This window comes from Myripristis murdjan, chromosome 10 (genome assembly GCF_902150065.1).
Source record: "Myripristis murdjan chromosome 10, fMyrMur1.1, whole genome shotgun sequence".
Lineage (NCBI taxonomy): Eukaryota > Metazoa > Chordata > Actinopteri > Holocentriformes > Holocentridae > Myripristis > Myripristis murdjan.
Window position 1 is genome coordinate 10,543,181 of NC_043989.1, and position 18,460 is coordinate 10,561,640.

General features: G+C 39.3%; 2 protein-coding genes across 2 annotated transcripts; one reads left to right on the forward strand and one right to left on the reverse strand.

Annotated features, from left to right (window-relative positions):
- Positions 1-5,863: 5,863 nt before the first annotated feature.
- On the reverse strand, positions 5,864-13,813 carry LOC115367004 (uncharacterized). Its single transcript, XM_030062696.1, has 6 exons — positions 13,767-13,813; positions 12,635-12,642; positions 12,162-12,491; positions 11,579-11,941; positions 11,236-11,358; positions 5,864-5,922 (listed from the first exon to the last, which is right to left on the reverse strand). Exons 1-6 carry the CDS (start codon positions 13,811-13,813, stop codon positions 5,864-5,866), a joined length of 930 nt encoding a protein of 309 aa, XP_029918556.1.
- Positions 13,814-16,240: 2,427 nt separating this feature from the next.
- On the forward strand, positions 16,241-17,888 carry LOC115367005 (uncharacterized). Its single transcript, XM_030062697.1, has 4 exons — positions 16,241-16,292; positions 16,946-17,302; positions 17,510-17,638; positions 17,818-17,888. The coding sequence occupies exons 1-4, from the start codon at positions 16,241-16,243 to the stop codon at positions 17,886-17,888; spliced, it is 609 nt and encodes a 202-aa protein (XP_029918557.1).
- The last annotated feature ends 572 nt before the right edge of the window (positions 17,889-18,460 follow it).

The following is an 18,460-nucleotide window of genomic DNA, read 5'->3' on the forward strand; positions in this document are numbered from 1 at the left end:
GTAAAGTCAAAAATAAATATTCGCTTAGAGCGTATCTTTTTGGGTTTTACTTGACTCCAAGGACAGTAAAAATACAAATTTCTATGCCGATGTCAAAATGGTTTGGTTACCTTCGCTGTCCAGTTTAGCTCCATTCCGGAAAGACGGAAAGACTCGAGTGACAACAGTGATGTCTGGTTCTGGGTCTGAGAAATGTAAGACAAAAAATAAAACATGCATTTTTCTCTAATAAACGTAGCTCTGTATTAATAATCAATAGACAAACATGACATTACATGACATGTTTTCATCTAAACATTTGGTATTTCACATATACATTTTGTAAATATTGATATGAAAATTTGAGTCTCCTTTTTTTGTGGATATTGCTTTATTTACCTGTGATTCTCAGAAATGTTCCATTCAAAAATGTCATTCTTAATTGTTCTACTTTTATACAGTAGTAAACTGCAGTATCACTTAGTTTGGTTTTTGTAATATGTAGAACAAATTTTCCAGGCTCTTGTTTTGCTGTAATTCCACGAGTTTTAGTAACACGATCACTATCAAAGCTGAATGTTCCTCCTAAGACTTCAGGAAAGTTTCCAGCAACAAGTCTGATCCAAAATAAAGTTGTTTGTTTCAACTTGTTCCAACGCATGCATGATAGAGTCACATCTTCCCCAACACGAGCAGTCTTTGTCTCGAAGACCTGATCATCTGTGCATCCTGTTAAAAAGCCAATGCAGAGCAGTAATTAACAGAAGTAACTAGATAAGAGTCACATATGTCACCATATAATTTATTGTTATAACATGACGACACTTGAAATAAATCAGGGGTGAAGCTGACCTCTCCACACAATACTTACGTCCAATCCTGAGCACAGACAGCATGCAAAAGACCATCAGCATTTTCACTTGAATCCGCTGTTAATTGAAACTACAGTGGAAGGTGATCTGCCCTGATATGATTATTGTATATCACATGGGAGGGAACAAACGCCAAGCTCTATCTGATTGGCCTGTTGCCATGTTGGCCTTGCACTCTAATACCACAGTGGAAATGATGTCAACTGAATCTTTCCAACCTGCACACATGAAACAACACCAACAGCAGGTTTTATATTGTGAGTTAGTGACATGTCAATTCATGGTGGACCTCCACATTTGACACCAATAATCAATATGGCAAGTCTTTTGTTTACAAGATTTCTTCTGTAGGAAAAAAAAAAACATATATAAGCAACAACAACACACAAACACAAAACAAACAAAACAAAATAAAAGCATTTCTTTTTGTAAGATGTGAAAGATATTAAAGCAATGTTTTCATCCTGTCGCCACACATTGGTAGATGTTCTCCAAATTCCTGAGATTCCTGTTTAATAAGTTTCCATTACTGACATATTTGGATGATTTATCACTGATATGGTTTCAGAGTGTGTGTGAAATAAGTTGTGACCACTTACTGGTTAATGTCTCATTTTCACAAATCATGGTCATATTTATTTTTTTTTAAATAAGATATTTCTAAGATATTTAAGATATTTCTATTGAAGGAACATCAAAATGAAACAGTTTTCTAGAAAGGTGAAAAACACAGGGCTCTTATAAAATTTAAATATACTGTGTGAATATAGATAGATAGATAGATAGATAGATAGATAGATAGATAGATAGATAGATAGATAGATAGATACACACAGTGGAGGAAATAATTATTTGATCCCTCGTTGATTTTGTAAGTTTGCCCACTAGACTATAATTTTGTTTAGTTTGACAGTGAGAGATAGAATATCAAAAGAAAATCCAGAAAACCACTTTATATAAAAGACATAAACTGAATTTGATCCCCTAGCAAAATATGACTTAGTACTCGGTGACAAAACCCTTGTTAGCAAGCATGTTTCATGTAGTTGATTACCAGGTTTGCACACATATAAGGAGGAATTTTGGTCCACTCCTCTTTGCAGATCATCTCTAAATCCTTAAGGTTTCAAGGCTGTCACTTGGCAACTCAAAGCTTCAGCTCCCTCCACAGATTTTCTATGGGATTAAGGTCCGGAGGCTGGCTACGCCACTCCATGACCTTAATGTGCTTCTTCTTGAACCGCTCCTTTGTTGCCTTGGCTATATGTTTTGGGTCATTGTCATGCTGGAAGACCCATCCATGACCCATTTTCAGTGTCCTGGCGTAGGGAAGGAGGTTGTCACTCAGGATTTTATGGTACATGGCCCATGTGGACAAGGCATGGAGGTGAATGTTTTTCACCTCCATGCTGGATGGTGGGGATGGTGTTCTTGGGGTCATAATCAGCATTTCTCTTCCTCCAAACACGGCAAGTCGAGTTGATGCCAAAGAGCTCAATTTTGGTCTCATCTGACCACAGCACCTTCTCCCAAGCATTCTCTGAATCATTCAGGTGTTCAGTGGCAAACTTCAGATGGGCCTGTACATGTGCCTTCTTGAGCAGGGGGACCTTGCTTGCACTGCATGATTTTAATCCATTACGGCGTAGTGTGCTACCAATGGTTTTCTTGATGACTGTGATCACCGGCTGCCTTGAGATCATTAACAAGTTCCTCCCTGTAGTTATAGGCTGATCTCTCACCTTTTTCATGATCATTGATACCCCACGAGGTGAGATCTTCCGTGGAGCCCCAGACCGAGGTCAATTGATGGTCATTTTGTGTTTCTTCCATTTTCACATTTGTAAGGAACATGCATTTGTGGGATGAGCAGCAGAGCTGAGAATGTGGGTTGCGCCCATGAAAAATTTGCCAAATCTTCTCTGCCAACGCCAAACAGCTTATTCTGCCATTGACTCTTGTTTGGTATTTGGTGGACGGATGATTGAAGTTTGAAGAATCAAGACATATTGGCAATTTAACAATTTATCCATTTAACAAACAGGAGCCTCAGTAGCGTGTGGAAGAACCATACACAGCCACAACAGCCTGGCACCTCCTCCTCATGCTGGTCACCAGCCTGGTCACACACTGCTGTGGGATGGCATCCCATTCTTCAACCAGCATTTGTCGCAAGTCAACCAACTTGGTTGTGTTGGTCACTCTGGCACAAACAGCATGCCCAAGCTGATTCCACAAGTGTTCAATGGGGTTGAGGTCAGGACTGCTGGCTGGCCACTCCATCCTTTCCACTCCCAAATTCTGGAGGTAGTCTCTGATAAACCCCACTCTGTGGAGGCGAACATTGTCATCTTGGAGGACAGAGTTTGGTCGCAGAGTGTGGAGATATGGGATTACCACTGGTTGCAGAATCTCATCTCGATATCTCTCTGCATTGAGATTGCCTCCAATCAGGCCCGGACTGTACATCGGGAAAACCAGGAGATTTCCCGAAGCGCCGGCCTGTCACTGGCCCGGTGGCCTGCCCGTCTTATTTTTTTTATTTATTTATTTATTTATTTATTTTAAACAGGTCGCCGGCCAGGCCAATCAGCTGTCCGTCCGGTCCGGCTGGCCTCACCAGTCTGATCTTTTTTTTTTTTTTTTTTTTTTAAGTCAGAGAGACAGGCCAGGCCAATCAGAGGCCAGCAACCTGTGAAGAGGTCAAGACATGATTGGTTTGTTTTGATTAACACCCGCCCCAACAGTCCGAGTCCGTTGTAAACAGGCAGCGCATGTCCGCCCGCAAGACACCAGCAGTCTTGCGGGCACTGCAGTCCTGCAGTGCCGCCCCCCCCCCCACCCGTGAATTGTGCATTTAGCAGCTTCCACTATCCCTAAACGGTATCTTGCGGCCACACTACCCGCTATACATTATGCCGACTCCGTTATTTGCGCCTGGAGGTGTGCCCATGGGCGTGTTTATGCGCTTTCCCTACAATTGCTATCTTGGCCACACACGTTAGGGAGAGTGTATAGCGGGTCCTCAAACCACCCACTATCCCATTTGGGCTTTTACAAGAGCGCACCCAGGCGGCTTCGTGGACATGTGGACGTGCACGTGTGGCTCCACCTCCCCAACTAACTCGCCTATAATAAGCAACCTTGCTTTATCTTCAGTTGAACCCCTGAGAAAATGGAGGAGATAGTACTAAATCACGATCTTCCTCTCTCCATCAGGGGTTTCGGTTTGCGGATTTGGGATAGCACAGCCTGCTCTTAAAGGCAATGGCACCTGGCACACTGATTGGTTTAAGTGGCGTAATGCCCAAACCACGGCTATGTATAATGTAACGGATAGTGCAAGTGTTTTAGGAATAACGGCAGGTGTGCAAGATAGCAACTTTTGCAGGGGAACGCCTCTTACGCAATGCTAAATCCCCAAATAATGGGTTTAGGGACTCTGACGCAAGATAGGGCCCTTGGCCTTCACTTTGGAGATGGTACTAGGACTCACTCCAAATAATGCCACAACTTGGTTTTGTGGAACACCAGCTTGAAGTTGCCCTATCGCACGGGCCCTATCCAGATCAATCAAACGTGGCATGCCGATTCTTGGAGCAGACACCTATTGACCACTATAGCATGGCCCATGTAATGTTCCTTACAAATGTGGCACCATTTAAAAGAGAAATAAACAGGCTTTCCAATGGTATTAGATTTATTGCCAAGAAGCAATAAAGCTGGATTTTCTTTTTGATATTCTATTCCTACAATTAAAATTATGTTGTGTTCATTTCTTTGTCAGTGGACAAACTTAAAAAATCATGAGGGATAAAATAATTATTTCCTCCATTGTTTATTACCATTTAATTTGAACAAAGTGTAAAACTATGAAGTTAATCCCTCGTTACACTGCTGCTGCTTCTGCTGCTGCTGCTGCTGCTGCTGCCATCTTTTGGTAGAAACAAAATGAGTCATCAAACAAAACAAAGGTAACCGGTTTATTCAAAATGAATCATCTGTGCTCACTAGTTTAGATTCAATCTCAATATCCTTCTAACTTTGTATTTAACTGAAAATACCGCATGTCATCCAAAAACCATGTTTTTCTTTTTAAACTCAAAGTGGACAGAATAAGACAGAGCAGAATATCAACATTATTTTGTTAAGTAAAAAATCTTTAGTTAATTAATACCAGTTTTCAGTGAGTCAAAAATATATTTCAAATATAGTCAACACATGTAGGTGCCAAAATACCACTGCCATTCAAAAAAACGACTACCTTGTGGTGCTGGTGTTCTCATCATTCGCTGCTATTCATGGTGTGTCTCTCATTTTTGTCACCCGTTTGGATATTGTTTGTCAACTGTTCATTAAAACATGTATCTGTAAGCCTTGTGTGTTCTGAAGTGAGGCAGACTGACAGATAGTTGGACAGATTAGAAACATGATCTTCAGCACCAGGGACAGTTCCCCAGACTCAGGCTGGGTGAGGTGATGGAAGCACAGAGAGTTGGGATTTTCCCTAAACCTGAACTGAAGTCTGGTTTTGTTTCCTTAAATGTCTGTCTCCTCATTATGAACTGAGCCTCTGAATTCTCTGTATCACCAGATTTGTATTTCAGCTTCAGGGGCATCTCATGAATGTGTTAAAGTTTTTTGGCTCCTATTCATTCACATTTTTTCAAACTCTGCTTTTGTCTCTTGAGGCATACTTTCTGATCCATGTTGATTTTTGTCCATTAGCCAGTGTCCATCCTCCTAAAGAGACTTAACATGAAAACTGTGATACTTAAGACATACAAGCTGTGTGCAGACTTGATAACAATATACATTCTCCAACACATGCTGAGTGTAATTAGGTCAAGTTTGAAGGTGTTTGTTTCCGTCTTGTAGTGTTCTCAAATAAAAATATGATTTACAACAGTGGCAATTATGCAAACATTTTCAAATTAACAGAAGACACAGGAACCTCTGCTAAGTAATGAACACACATGGTTGTTACATAACACAAGTGAACATAGATTTTTCTACAGGTCTGGGAAGGCCAGGACACGCCCTCTGATGCCTTGTGGCCTCATGTGATTGGCTGGTCCACAGAGAGGAGACGAAAATAGAGACTGTTTTGAATTCACTCCTTCCACCACTTCCTGATTTGTTATATGTGATGATGCCGATACACACGGTGTAAATATTTATGAGCTCGTGTTCAGATACTGTTGACAAACCAATCATTGGAATTAAATGTGTTTTTTTTTTTTTTTTTAAGTGTGCTGTACCACATAGATACTACAAGCTCTCTCTCTCTCTCTCTCTCTCTCTCTCTCTTTCTCACACACACACACACACACACACACACACATACACACACATTCATGCACACACACACTCATACACACACACATACGCTTAAAAATGCATTCTAATGTTCTAATTCTAATGTTATTATGATCAGATTTGTTTTTTATTTTCTCCAGCTACCCCACCGAATTTAATTTGCTTTTACTGTCTGCACCCCTGAGTTACATAATATTTACCCATCACACCTTTTTTTCTGAGTAGCCCCGGTCTGAGACAAGACAAGAGGAATAGTCCCAGTGAGTTCACACCATATTGTGACAGCCCAACCACAATGAGGCACATTTTCCATTTATCATTGCGTGCGAGTCCTACTGACCTGCTGCAGGACTCTGCAGTCTTGTTGTTAGTAGATTCATGTAATACAACATTAGAGAATCACCAAATAACTTCTTAACAATATAATAATGGAAAATAATAAGATAAGGTGCAGTGTGGTTTGACTTGGGTCATCCTGAGATATTTGGCTGCTGTAGTTTTTTTTTTTTTTTTTTTTTTTTTTTTTGACAAAGTTTCATTTTTCATGCCAAAACGAAGACTACTATGCACGCCCATTTGCATTCATATATTATGTTATCATACTTTATATATTGTGTGCATTTTTGTGAATTATACATCATTCAGCATACACATACATGCACATTATGTGCACACATTGACACAACCACTGACTAACAAACAATGATAAATGGAAAATGTGCCTCATTGTGGTTTTCAATATGGTGTGAACTCACAGGGGCTATTCTTCCTGTCTATCTCAGTTTTAGTTTCAGGAAATGTTTTTTTTTTTTTTTTTTTTTTTTTTTTTTAAGGCAAGGCGAGCAGCTTATAGCATTAGATTCTTAGATTAGACATTAGTTAAGATTTTAAAGATATTTTATATTTTTAAATGTAATTAATTCATTGATTAATTAATTTATTGATGTGTGGGTTTTATAATAAAAGCAGTCACAGAGGGCAGGATGGTTACACACACTCATATCAGCTCAGTGAGAGAAGGCCCATGCACTTTTAGTCACTGGGTGTAGTCCCACTGCAGTTTCTCAAGTTTATAAAATACCTTTCTTACATAGTTGCTGACGGGAAGAAGAACGCTGCTGATTCACTGGTGGCACCCACATCACTTTAGCACTTGTAGATTAAAAGTAAGTATATTTATAACATATTTTTCATGTGTTGCTGATATCTATTGGATATCTAGTTTTATTTGAGACACAAAACAATAAAAAAGCAAAATTAATCATCACTGGATGTTTCATAACTTTGTACTATAGTTCACTTTGTATACCTCCCCCTCCATCAATTCTCTCTCTGCCAAATGCACTGCAGTTTTCAAACACATTGGGAGTGAGGGGAGGGACTGAAACTGGGGTTTCAGAGTTTGGATGAATGTTCATGTTTTGATCTGAGCTATCAGGGCAGTTTATGATTGTAGATCACGCACAACCTTTAAAACATTAACAATGCTCAAATTGTAACTCAATTTAAATTCTATATTGTTAAATTCCAAATTCAAAAATAACAAGATTGCAGTATGTTTTTAAGAACAAAAAACATCATTGATTTTTACATGAATGTAAATGAATGCACATCCAGGAAGGTAAAACTAAAACTGTGCAGCCTCAGATTAGCCTGCTGAGGTGTGCTGTACCTCCACTCTGGCTGCACATCCTGTTGATGCCCCTAGTCAGGTCTGTTGTGGGTAAACAGCCTTGGTGGTCTATCAGAGGCAGAGAGATGGCCAGCCACAGCCGCATCTCTGAGCTGAGCTGCTGCATGTGGCTTTGCTTGTCGTTTCAAAGGCGTTGTTGTTTGAATCACACTGAACACAGTGCTGTGAAGCAAGAAAGGCAAAAGAACTTTGATAATTCACACAAACTATTTTTGAGCTGCTACACCCAACCTACCTTTGGTTTACAGTGTTGTTCGCAGTTCTGAATAATAGAATGTATCTGTGAAGCTTCACAAGGTGTAAGCAGAAACAAAGATCTTATCACTGATCACAGTGACTTCCCTTCTGAGTCATCTTTGACTGTTTTTTTAATCTGCCAAGGTGCCTCCACTTCAGTTTGCTGTGTGATTGTATTACTATACTACAATAATGCTGTCTAAGTAGAACTAATATATATAAAAAAAAGGGACTAAACCTCTTGCTCACAGAAATATATTTAAATGAACTATATTACTAGAGAATGTCTGTATCATTAGACTTGGCTAAGCTGAGGTCATTGGCTCACCTTGTGGCATATTTACTTCTCAACCTCAAGGCATGAGGCAACCTTGTGACACTGATGGCAAGACTGCCTCATGCCTCTGACCTCGCTCTCTTCAAATCTTCTCCAAATAACAACCTGCTTTTGTTTATCTTGACCAGATCCTGCTGCACCTCCAGCCTCACTGCAACCACTATGTCTGTGTTTGATTACTTTGTATGCTTCATCACCTCCATCCCACTGAACATCCATTCCTAAGATCACCACCTGGTGCTTTCCAAAAAATTTCTTCCCCCAGATTTTCTGAGAGAAAATGGACAAAATCATTTCTCCATCAGCACTGACATAACAACTCTGCTGGCCCCTCTGACTGCCAAGAACATCGGGGGAATCCTGGACAACAGTGCTGTGACAACCTGCCTCTGCAGGTTTTCCATCTACAACATTCATATACTATGCTTGTGTGTTACAGGGGAAGTGATGTAATTCCTAGTCCAGGCTGCTGACATCTCCCACCTACACTACTGCAACACTCCTCTGGCCAAGCTACCCACCTCTGCTATGAGGCATCTACAGCGCATCCAGGATGCTGCAGCCCAACCAAATTTCTCACATTATTCCCCTGTTCTACTCATTTCATTAGCTTCCCATCTCTGCTCACATTAAATTAAGACACCGGTACTCACCTACAGGGCAGTGCAACAAACTGCCTTTGCATATCTACCATCTCGAGTTATAAACTCCATCTCGCTTTACTCCTCCAGCCTTACTTGTCACCTACCCTGTCCATTGTGCCCTACACTCAGACCTTGTTCATCCTAGTGGTTACTCTTCTCATCCCTTGTGCAGCAATGGTAGAACAAGCTTCCCTCTTCTGTCATAAGTGCTGAATTGTTCATACTGTATTGTCTGCCTTTCACTGGAGAGAAGAAAAATCTCTTCAGGTTACACTTGCCATCATTGCTCTCTTCTGAGTCAGACACAGACTGAGCTGCTTTCTTCGGAACGTTACAAACCAGGTGACGGTGCAGAAGTCAGTGATACAACTTGCAACAAATAATACACACAGGAGACACAGAAACACAACAACAGTGGATAGAAAGGCTTATTGCCATGTAGCGTGTGCCTTCAGATAGCAATAGCTGGATTAAGGCTAAAGACAACATAACATAAAATACAGGTGAAGATGAAGGCAAGAGCCAAACAGAATGTCTGAATAATGGCCAAGAAGGCAAGTAAAATTATCTCAGCGTATGGATGGATAATATAACTGAAAAGCCACTCACACAGGTAAAGGTTCTGTTACAAATGTTTGCTTCACATACGGGAGCAGAGTCCATAATGATATCAAGGTTCCTTGGCTGTCGCCTTGCCTTCATTGTCACTGGTGATCTGTGTAGTGAAACTTTCTTCATGTACACTTTAGATCCTACAAACACTACACCAATATGTTTTTTTTTTTTAAGATCTTTGGCTATAACTCATATTCCAGGCAACAAACAAGAGCGCAAGGGGTTCACTGTCTTACTCATGAAATCATTTGACCGCAATGGACATCTGTTAGTACCTGACAGCATTTTAATAGCACATTAAAGAAATGAGAAAACAAGCTCAAGGTCCCAAAGGCGCCCTGTGATGTCACGGACCTTTTCCGTAAAGACTATGCCATATTGTGAAGCAAAAAAGTGTTTTTGAAATTACATGAAGTTACATAAAAATTAGACACACAACTAGCACTTTTTTTCAATTAATTTATTTTAGTGTAAGTTAAAGCTGCAGGGTGGCCGTGACTTCTGACACAAATTATATCTGGAAGGTAAAGCACTGTTATTTTACTATTGTTTTATTGTTGAAATACCTCATCTTTCAAAGGGTCCCTCTACTTTCTGTGCAAAGCACGCATTGACATTTTGAAACAAGTAATTTGTTTGATACATGCGTATTTTAAGACTAATTGGCCTTAAATACACATGTATCCACAAGTCATGGAAATAAAAAGCAAACACATATATAAATTATATAGTGGCTGAGTTCCGTATGTAACAAGCAGATTGTAGAGTAACCTATAGTAAGAGGAATCTTTTTTGTCAGCCCAGAGAAGATAGATCACAGCATTTCCCATTATACAAGTAAAATGCAGGTGCCAATTCTGCAGATGTCACATTTCCCAGACACAGACATGATCAACTTCAACTCCAGTGTCCTCTAGGAGGAAATTGTGGCGTGGGTTGCTATGCATCATGAATGCAGATCAACACAAAATCAGAAATCATCAGTTGATATACCTTGAGAATAACAAAAATAAAGAATCAATCCACATCCAGTTCATTTCAGCTGCTATTTCCACCCAAAACCTTTGACATCAGAATAGACCGTCTCTTTCTCTGCTGCCCTGGAAGCCTTCATTCGACTGTCACCACCTGTCCTCCTGGTAAAGGTTGGTGCAGAATAAACCAGGGTGGCCTCATTTCTCTGTGGGATTACATGGCAAAAAGTTATCATTCGGTACATATCAGTATAAACACATGCCCAACCTTTTGTTACTTTTTTTTTTTCAGGTTTGTTTTTCATTTCCCTACCTGCTGGCTTCGCTGATCATCACTGGCTGTTGTAGAATTTGTGTGCAGGGGAATTGCAGCTGATTAATAAAATGAAAAATACATCAAAAACAGCAGGAAAATAAAGTTTCAATAGATTAAAGCAGATTTTATTTCATTGTTAATACTAACTTCTTGGTTGACTGAAGGGATGTACAGCATAGAGTTAAGGTAGCTTCAACAAAATAATGTTTTATACAGCAAGGCATGAGAAACTGGTGTAAATACCGTTACAGCAACTGGGTGTTTTTGTCTTGATGGTGTAGATGAGGAAGATGATAACAATCAGACATATGGCCAATGCAGTAGACAGCACTAACAGAAGTATATGCTGGGCCATATAGTTATCCCAGTTGGCTGCTGAAACGTTATGAAAAGGAACAAATCATCAAAGGTAACAAACAATAAACATTTCTGTAATATAACATTAGCTGATCCATTTTATAAGTTAATGTAACATTAAAAAAAAAAAAAAAAAATCAATGTTGGCTTAGAGCATATCTTTTGGGGTTTTTTCTTGACTCCTAAAACAGTAAAAATGCTAATTTCTACACCAATGTCAAAATGGTTTGGTTACCTTTGATGTCCAGTTTAGCTCCATTTCCAAACAGGATCTCCCCACATGTGGCCACAGCACAGTAGTAAGTCCCAGCATCAGAGGAGCTGCCGCTGTTCTTGGAGAAGTTGTAGACACAGCTCTGTGGAGGAGAGCCAGCCTCAGGACTCTTCTCACATCCATCACTCCTGTTTCCATGAGTGTAAATGATCCTGGGATGAGACTCATCTGATCCGGCTCTGAACCAGAACACACTGTGTTCTGCTGGACAGGCTTTGTTCTCCGAGTCAGAGAGGAGTGAACACTGGAGAGTCACAGGGTCTCCTTCATAGACTGGCTCAGACGGAAAGACTTGAGTGACAACAGTGATGTCTGGTTCTGAGTCTGAGAAATATAAGGAGAAAAAACATGCATTTTTCTGTAATAAACATAGATGTGTATTCATAAGCAATAGACAAACATGACATGACATGACATGTTTTCATCTAAACATTTGGTAATTCACATATAAATTTTGTAACTATTTATTTGAAAATATATTAAAAAAAAATCACCACATCCTGCGAACAAAGTGTCATTTTTTTGTGGATATTGCTCTATTTACCTGTGATTCTCAGAAAAGTTCCTTTCAAAAAATCCATTCTTAATTGTTCTACTTTTATACAGTAGTAAACTGCAGTATCACTTAGTTCGGTTTTTGTAATATGTAGAACAAATTTTCCAGGCTCTTGTTTTGCTGTAATTCCACGAGTTTTAGTAACACGATCACTATCAAAGCTGAATGTTCCTCCTAAGACTTCAGGAAAGTTTTTAGCATCAAGTCTGATCCAAAATAAATATGCTCTTGTCAAATTGTTCAAACGCATGCATGATAGAGTCACATCTTCCCCAACACGAGCAGTCTTTGTCACGAAGTTGTGATCATCTGTGCATCCTGTAAAAAAGCCAATGCAGAGCAGTAATTAACAGAAGTAACTAGATCAAGAGTCACATATGTCACCATATAATTTATTGTTATAAAATGACGATACTTGAAATAAATCAGGGGTGAAGCTGACCTCTCCACACAATACTTACGTCCAATCCTGAGCACAGACAGCATGCAAAAGACCAACAGCATTTTCTGCTTGATCCACTTGAATCGGCTGTTAATTGAAACTACAGAGGAAGGTGATCTGCCCTGATATGATTACTGTATATCAGATGGGAGGGGACAAATGCCAAGCTCAATCTGATTGGCCGATTGTCATGTTGGCCTTGCACTCTAATACCACAGTGGAAATAATGTCAACCGAATCTTTCCAATCTGCACACATGAAACAACATCAACAACAGGTTTTATATTGTGAGTTAGTGGCATGTCAATTCATGGTGGACTTCCACATTTGACACTAACATGGCAAGTCTTTTGTTCACAAGATTTCTTCTCTGAGGAAATCAAAACATAAATAAGCAACAACAGCAAACAAACAAACAAACAAAACAAAAGGATGTAAAACACTGGTAAAAGTGAACAAAATTCGGATGGATAGCTGATGAAAACTCAAAAAATCTGATCATAAGATTAGAATGTATATCTGTACACGGGTGTGTCTGCACTGACATATGTGTGGTGGTGACGATGGATTCTGCCTTTACAGTTATAGGCTGTATGATTTATGATTTATTAACCTGTAGAAAAGTCTATGTTCACTTGTGTAATGTAACAACCATGTGTGTTCATTACTTAGCAGAGGTTCCTGTGTCTTCTGTTAATTTAAAAATATTTGCATAATTGCCTCTGTTGTAAATCATATTTTTATTTGAGAAGACTGCAAGAAGGAAACAAGCAAACTTGACCTAATTACACTCAGCATGTGCTGGAGAATGTACATTGTCATCAAGTCATCAGCTTGTGTGTCTTAAGTATCACAGTTTTCATGTTAAGTCTCTTTAGGACGATGGACACTGGCTAATGGACAAAAATCAACATGGATCAGAAAGTATGCCTCAAGAGAAAACAGCAGAGTTTGAAAAAATGTGAATGAATAGGAGCCAAAAAAAACGTTAACACATTCATGAGATGCCCCTGAAGCGGAAATACAAATCTGGTGATGCAGAGAATTCAGAGGCTCAGTTCATAATGAAGAGACAGACATTTGATGAAGGAAACAACATCAGACTTCAACTCAGGTTTAGGGAAAATCCCAACTCTCTGTGCTTCCATCACCTCACCCAGCCTGAGTCTGGGGAACTGTCCCTGGTGCTGAAGATCATGTTTCTAGTCTGTCCAACTATCTGTCAGTCTGCCTCACTTCAGAACACACAAGGCTTACAGATACACGTTTTAATGAACAGTGGACAAACAATGTCCAAACAGGTGACAAGCATGAGAGAAACACCATAAATAGCAGTGAATGATGAGAACACCAGCACCACAAGGTAGTCGTTTTTTAAATGGCAGTGGTATTTTGGCACCTACATGTGTTGACTATATTTGGATCATATTTTTGACTCACTGAAATCTGGCACATACTAAAAATTAAAGATTTTTTTTTTTTTTAACAAAATAAAGTTGATATTCAGCTCTGTCTTATTCTGTCCACTTTTAGTTTAAATAAGAAAAACACGGTTTTTAGATGCCATATCATATTTTCAGTTAAATACAACGTTAGAAGGATATTAAGATTTCATCTAATCTAGTGAGCAGATGGTTCATTTTGAATAAACCGATTTCCTTTGTCCTGTTTGATGACTCATTTTGTTTCTACCAAAAGATGGCAGCAGCAGCAGCAGCAGCAGTGTAAAGAGGGAGCTGACCATTTGAGGTGCTGTCGGTGGCAAGATGTTAAAGTCAGAATACACAAACATCTAACTTGGTGGATCAGACAGCAAAGACAGTGATTATTGCAGGATAGATACACTCCAATAAATCCAAACTTAAAGCTGCAACTGCAGAAAAACTAACATGCTATAGGGATATGTGACATGAGCCATTTGGTTGATGCTTAAATCCAGAGCAGCCTTAAGTTTTTTGAATATCTATATCTATCTATCTATATCTATATCTATATCTATCTATATATATATATATATATATAGAGAGAGAGAGAGAGAGAGAGAGAGATTCACAGATTCACAGTGTTTTTGGATGGGTGGCCCACTGAACCCTTAAGCCTGGCAGTGTTAGTGCCGTGCTTCCACACAGAGCTACTTCATAGTTTTACATTTTGTTCAATCACTTTCAGAGAAAGTGATTGGCTGCAATCTTCCTTCTCTGCAAGAACTGTACGTGGCCAGGACCTGGAAACGTGCAGACAAGATTGCGGCCGATCCCTCCCATCCCGGCCATAAACTGTTTGTGTCCCTCCCCTCTGGCAGAAGGCTGCGGTCCATCAGGACTAAAACCTCACGCCGTTTCTTCCCCTCTGCAGTAGGCATCATGAACACACGCCAACACACACGCACACACACATACTCACACTCTACAGTGTGTACCATATGTACAATATGTGAATTGTAAATTTGTATATTTAGTTTTATTGTTATTTTTCCCAGATATTTTATATTTTGTTGTGTGATATTTTATTGTGTGTTATTTATTTATGTGAATCACCTTAACCCCAAGTCAAATTCCTTGTTTGTGAAAACTTGGCAATAAAGATCTTCTGATCCTGAAAATATAAATGGTAAAATATATTTTTTGTGTTTTTTTTTTTTTTTCACCTTTCTAGAAAACTGTTACATTTTGACGTTTCCTTATCAGAAATATCTTAACTTCCCTAAAAATGAAAAATATGAGCATGATTTGTAAAAATGAGACATTAACCAGTAAGTGGTCACAACACAGAAAATCTGCTCCATAGTGTCATATTGTCTCATCGTCGTCCAGTTTGAACATGTTTGTGTTGAGAACAGGGGTGCCGCCAGGGATTTTGGGCCCCATGAAAAGAAATCTTATTGGGCCCTTGTATAGCCGGTCAATAGGCAAACCTTTTTATTTCAGGCCTTTCGAGGGCCCCATCCCCCATTGTGGCCCTGGGTAATCAGTCCCGCTTTTCCCCCCACTACAACGCCCCTGGTTGAGAAACACAGGAACAACTTTTCTTTAAACTAAAATAAATGGCACCTCACAGCAGAGCATGGCAGTTTCAGTTATTTCACACACACACACACACACTGAAACCATATCAGTGATAAATCATCCAAATATCTCAGTAACGGAAACTTATTAAACAGAAAGCTCAGGAATTTATTTGGAGAATGTCAGTGTGGCCACAGGATGAAAACATTGCTTTGATGTCTTTTACATCCTACAAAAAACATACTTTTATTTTTTTGTTTGTTTGTTTGTTTATTGTTGTTGTTGTTGTTTTTAACTTATATTTTTTTCCTCACCGAAGAAATCTTGTGAACAAAAGACTTGCTGTGTTGACTGTTGGTGTCAAATGTGGAGGTCCACCATGAATTGACATGTCACTAACTCACAATATAAAACCTGCTGTTGATGTTGTTTCATGTGTGCAGGTTGGAAAGATTCAGTTGACATTATTTCCACTGTGGTATTAGAGTGCAAGGCCAACATGGCAACAGGCCAATCAGATTGAGCTTGGCGTTTGTTCCCTCCCATCTGATATACAGTAATCATATCAGGGCAGATCACCTTCCACTGTAGTTTCAATTAACAGCCGTTTCAAGTGGATCATGCAGAAAATGCTGATGGTCTTTTGCATGCTGTCTGTGCTCAGGATTGGACGTAAGTATTGTGTGGAGAGGTCAGCTTCACCCCTGATTTATTTCAAGTATCATCATTTTATAACAATAAATTATATGGTGACATATGTGACTCTAGATCTAGTTACTTATGTTAATTACTGCTCTGCATTGGCTTTTTTACAGGATGCACAGACGATCAGGTCTTCGAGACAAAGACTGCTCATGTTGGGGAAGATGTGACTCTATCATGCATGCGTTGGAACAATTTGAAAAAAACATCTTTATTTTGGATCAGACTTGTTGCTGGAAACTCTCCTGAATTCCTAGGAGGAACATTTAACTTTGATTATGATGGTGTTACTGAAACTCCTCAAATTCAAGCAAAACAAGAGCCTGGAAAATTTGTTCTACATATTACAAAAGCCAAACTTAGTGATACTGCAGTTTACTACTGTATAAAAGTAGATCAATTAAGCATGACATTTTTGAAAGGAACATTTCTGAGAATCAAAGGTAAATAGAGCAACACTGAGTTTCATGTTCACCAAAAAGTTTGAAATTGTTATCCCAATGTCCAAAATATATTTGTCCATATACATAATTCATATATAAGTCAAGGGAAATGTTAATTCACATTTTTTTAACAGATTGGATAAGCATGTTTTTTTTTTGTTTTTTTTTGTTTTCCCTTAGATCCAAAACGTGACACCAGCAGCATCATTGAAGTCTTTCCGTCTGAGCCAGTCTATCCAGGAGACCCTGTGGCTCTCCAGTGTTCACTCCTCTCTGACTCGGAGAACAAAGCCTGTCCAGCAGAACACAGTGTGTTCTGGTTCAGATCAGATGAGTCTCATCCCAGGATCATTTACACTCATGGAAACAGGGGTGATGGATGTGAGAAGAGTCCTGAGGCTGGCTCTCCTCCACAGAGCTGTGTCTACAACTTCTCCAAGAACAGCGGCAGCTCCTCTGATGCTGGGACTTACTACTGTGCTGTGGCCACATGTGGGGAGATCCTGTTTGGAAATGGAGCTAAACTGGACATCAAAGGTAACCAAGCCATTTTCATTTCAGTTCAGAAATTTGTATTTTTACTGCTCTAGGAGTCAAGTAAAACCCCAAAAGATACGCTCTAAGCCAAGATTTATTTTTTTACGTTACATTAACTTATAAAATAGATGAGTTAATATTATATTACACAAATGTTTACTATTTGTTACCTTTAATGATTTGTTCCTTTTCATAATGTTTCAGCAGCCAACTGGGATAACTATATGGCCCAGCATATACTTCTGTTAGTGCTGTCTGCTGCATTGGCCATATGTCTGATTGTTATCACCTTCCTCATCTACACCATCAAGACAAAAACACCCAGTTACTGTGACGGTAAATTTCTCATGCCTTGCTGTATAAAACGTTATTTTGTTGAAGCTACCTTAATGCTATGATGTGCATCCCTTCAGTCAACCAAGAGGTTAGTATTAACAATGAAATAAAATTTGCTTTAGTCTAGTGAAACCTTATTTTCCTGCTGTTTTTGATGTATTTTTCATTTTATTAACCAGCTGCAATTCCCCTGCACATAAATTCTTCAACAGCCAGTGATGATCAGCAAAGCCAGCAGTTAGGGAAATGAAAAACAAACCAAAAAAAAAAGTAACAAAAGGTTGGGCATGTGTTTATGTTGATATGTACCAAATGATAACTTTTTGTCATGTAATCCCACAGAGAAATGAGGCCACCCTGGTTTATTCTGCACCAACCTTTACCAGGAGGACAGGTGGCGACGGTCGAATGAGACCTTCCAGGGCAGCAGAGAAAGAGACGGTCTATTCTGATGTCAAAGGTTTTGGGTGGAAATAGCAGCTGAAATGAACTGGATGTGGATTGATGCTTTGTTTTTGTTATTCTCAAGGTATATCATTTGATGATTTCTGATTTCGTGTTGATCTGCATTTGTGATGCGTAGCAGCCCACGACAAATATGCTCCTAGAGGACACTGGAGTTGAAGTTGATCTTCATCTATGTCTATGTCTGTCTTAGGGAAATGTAACATGTCTGCAGAATTGGCACCTGCATTTTACTGGTATAATGGCAAATGTTGTGTTCTATTTTCTCTGGGCTGACAAAAAAAATTCACCTTACTGTAGGTTACTCTCCAATCTGCTTGTTACATATGGAAATCAGCCACTATATAATTTATAAAT